This window comes from Lampris incognitus, chromosome 17 (assembly GCF_029633865.1).
Source record: "Lampris incognitus isolate fLamInc1 chromosome 17, fLamInc1.hap2, whole genome shotgun sequence".
Classification (NCBI taxonomy): Eukaryota; Metazoa; Chordata; class Actinopteri; order Lampriformes; family Lampridae; genus Lampris; species Lampris incognitus.
In genome coordinates, this window is record NC_079227.1 from 4364183 (window position 1) to 4368360 (window position 4178).

General features: G+C 49.6%; 1 protein-coding gene across 1 annotated transcript in view; it reads right to left on the reverse strand.

The window, feature by feature from the left end:
• Positions 1 to 336: 336 nt before the first annotated feature.
• tex2l (testis expressed 2, like) overlaps positions 337 to 4178 on the reverse strand; it is a 29655-nt gene continuing 25813 nt past the window's right edge. Inside the window, 3 exon segments of the mRNA XM_056297583.1 lie at positions 337 to 528; positions 3502 to 3622; positions 3820 to 4029. Coding sequence (XP_056153558.1) covers positions 337 to 528; positions 3502 to 3622; positions 3820 to 4029 — 523 coding nt within the window.

Sequence of the window (4178 nt, forward strand, 5' to 3'; positions counted from 1 at the left end):
TGTACAGCATGAATGTGGACTCGACACCATGACACATCCAAGGTTTCATCGTTTCCTTGTTAATATGAATAAATAGTCACGTGTCCAATAGTTTTACAAAACAAAAACCTCTACAATGCCGAATGCCTCTCCCTCGCCCCCTGCTGGCTCTGACATCCACGCGGCAGGAGCAGCATGGAGGCGTACTTGAAGGGAACGTCACTTTTATCCCCACGTGGTGAGTCTCATTCTCAGTCTTGTGGCTAAACTGAGTCACCCACAAAGGAGACACATGAAGTAGTCCCACGCTATTATGAAAAGTACGACCCAGGACGGAGAAGTCTGACCTCCGTTGCCTCAGTCGCTCTCATGGGACTCACAAGTCGCCGTCTCAGACGTCTCCGCCGGGATTTTCGTTGTGGACTCCGTGGAGGAGTGTTGGCTCCTTATGGATTGAGAGGAGGGCTGTTTGGAGGCCAGGGGGCTCTCCATCCCAGAGTACATCAGGGGCAGGTAGATGTCATCCATGTTGGGCAGGACGAACACTTTCTGGAAAACAACAACAAAAACAACAATGCAAAAGCCAACAGGAAATATAAATTCATCAAGTCAAGTGATGGTGACATGCACGTCCCATTCCTTTTTCTTTTGGATTTTCTCCCCGGTTGTACTTGGCCAATCACCCCCCTCCTCCGAGCCGTCCCGGTCTCTGCTCCGCCCCCTCTGCTGATCCGGGGAGGGCTGCAGACTACCACATGCCTCCTCCCATACATGTGGAGTCGCCAGCCGCTTCTTTTCACCTGACAGTGAGGAGTTTCACCAGGGGGACGCAGCAACTGGGAGGATCATGCTATCCCCCCCAGCCCCTGCCCCCGAACCGACACCCTGACCAACGAGAGGCGCTAGTGCAGCGACCAGGACACATACCCACATCCAGCTTCTCACCCGCAAACACGGCCGACGGAATAGACCGCCACACTACCCAGACGGCCCCAATTCTTTGTCCAGGGCAAAAAGAATATATATATTTTAGGATTTTAATGTAAATCAACACACAGATATCTACTTCACCATTACAAAATTTCCACCAACATCGGTCTTCGTCAGATGTGCTAGCTGCTGCCGGGCCTGCCCTTAAGGAGGGAAAATGGGAAGGCATTCTCGGGCCCAGCCGATAGGGGGCGCCCACGGAGGCCAGCAATAATCATGTTCATCCTAAATACAAGCAATGATAACGGCAACACTTGCCACTGTGTGTGAACTGGCTGAACATATGGACTTTAAAGACATTATGAAGGACTCTGCATCCAGTGAGACGAGGAAGAAAATAATCAATAATAATAAGATGGCTGCACAAGAGGCAACGATGAAGCTGTAAGGCAATCAGTTGTATTTTCTACTAAGACATGTGTGGTCTAAGTGCAGCAGATCTTTGCTGACCTTCGTGTGATTGTGTTTCAAAGAGTTGTATTATGGTGTGTGTGTGTGTGTGCGTGTGTGTGTGTCTATGTAGCCCCCATTACTGAGTAAGTCTCTCTCAGTTTACATGTGTGTGTTAGCAGGAGAGAGAGAGAGCATGCATTGATACAAGTAAAGCAGATTATTTTGGGGGGGGGGGGCATTCACTGGACATTTTCCAGGGCCCGGTCATTTCTGTGGGCGGGCCTGGCTGCTGCCCACACTGCCATTTAAACAGTTACACACGGTCACCATACATATATACATGCCCAAACCAAGGGCTGTTACAGGAACATTCTGCACAGACTACACATATGCAAGGCCCTGTGATGGCCTGTGGTGTGTGTGTGTGTGTGTGTGTGTGTGTGTGTGTGTGTGTGTGTGTGTGTGTCGGCCCTGTGATGGTCTGGTGGCCTCTCCAGGGCGGGTGTCTCCCCTCCTGCCGCCCACTGACTGCTGGGATAGGCTCCAGCATCCCCGCATCTCTGACAGCAGGATAAGCGGTGCGGATAATGGATGGATGGATGGATGGATGATACGTCACATAAGACCAGGAGGTGGCGCCATCGAGGAATATTTAATCATTTCCATATAAACTCAGCTGTGTTCAACACACCCATGAATGAAGAAATCCACGTATGAAGACAACGAAAAAAAAAACATCACAATCAAATAACCATAATACACCACACGCATGTCCCACTGCTGAAACTAAGGCTTACATGATTTTTCAATTTCGAATTTCACGTTTTTCTTGGAAGTTATTTCGTCTGTGCATCGCACACACTGTCCCACCGTCGCTGATTTGATTTTTGTGTGCTGAGGTGGATGCTGTATAACTGTCCAAGCATCACGGTGAGTCATGGTGAACGTACAATAGAAGAGACGAGTCAACCTCCAATGATGATGACATAGCTGACTGTGTGTGTGTGTGTGTGTAGTGAGCGCAGATCGGGGGGGGGGGGACGTGTCTCCTCCAACTTCTGAAAAACTTGGAAGTTGCCCCCCCCCCCCCCAAGAAATTATATCTAAACACTACTACTACTACTACTACTACTACTAGTGTAGGCTGCTCCCGTTAGGGGGCGCCACAGCGGATCATCCATCTCCATCACTTCCTGTCCTCTGCATCTTCCTCTGTCACACCAGCCACCTGCATGTCCTCTCTCACCACATCCATAAACCTCCTCTTTGGCCTTCCTCTTCTCCTCTTCCCTGGCAGCTCCATATTCAGCATCCTTCTCCCAGTATACCCAGCATCTCTCCTCCACACATGTCCAAAACATCTCCATCTTGCCTCTCTTGCTTTGTCTCCAAACCGTCCAACCTGAGCGGTCCCTCTAATATACTGGTTCCTAATCCTGTCCTTCTTCATCACTCCCAATGAAAACCTTATCATCTTCATCTCTGCCACCTCCAGCTCCACCTCCAGCTCCTCCTCCTGTCTTTTCATCAGTGCCACTGTCTCCAAACCATACAACATAGCTGGTCTCACATCATCTTGTAAACCTTCCCTTTAACTCTTGCTGGTACCATTCTGTCACACATCACTCCTGACACTCTTCTCCACCCACTCCACCCTGCCTGCACCCTCTTCTTCACCTCTCTCCTGCACTCCCCGTTACTTTGGACAGTTGACCCCAAGTATTTAAACTCATCCACCTTCGTCACCTCCACTCCTTGCATCCTGACCATTCCACTGTCCTCCCTCCCCTTCATGCATATGTCCCCCCCAATAAATTATATCTAAATAAATTATATAATAGACAATGTGTATTTAATAGAATAGGACCTCCATTTTTGAAATAATTCACACATGTATGTATGTGTGTGTGTGTGTGTATATATATATGTGTGTGTGTGTGTGTGTGTGTATATATATATATATTATGTGTGTGTATGCTAGCAGCCTAGAGCCCACACCGGGCTAACTAAATCCGACACACACGGGCCGATGACCAAAAGTACCGCTGCGTCCCCACATGAGAAAATGAAGCCGTGTTAATGGTGTTGTGAATTTGTTTGGAGCTTTTCTCTAAAAGCTTTGGGGAGGAAACGTGGTACCTGAAACTTGTCCTGCAGTTTCTTCTCAATCCACTCGGTCACATGACAGAAGGTCACCTCCCTCTCTCCCAGCTTGGGACGGACACGCAGATCCAGCTTAGGTGGCGCACAGAAGCTGTACCTGTATGTACACACACACACACACACACACACACGCACACACACACACACACACACACACACACACACACACACACACACACACACACACAGAGGATCTGCCATCAGCAACAACACGTCTGTAGTATGGGGAGAACATTCTGGACATGAACCTCACTAAGGATGAGCTGCGTTTAACCACAGGAGTGTGGGCCATACCATATCCGGTCTGTAGGGGGCGGTGGGATGTTGATGGCCAGTGTCCCCGACAGCTCCCGGACCTCCACCGTGAGCAGGAGGGGGGTGTTGGACATCTCTTCGATCTTTTTTTTGATGAACTCGTTCTCTGTCGCCCTCTGGAAGTACTTGGACTTTGCGATCTTGTCCACAAACCTCCAAATCTTCCTCCCCGTTTTCCTGCCCGCCGCCCTGGGGACAAGGTCAGAGGTCAGCAGGCGTATGAGCCCACGTCTGCCTGTCAGCCGAACTGACGAGCAGGGGCTGCGGTGCACTCGGGAAGACACGTTCAGAGGAAACCTGGTTGTACAGCTTTAATAAAGGCATCATCCTCATCATCG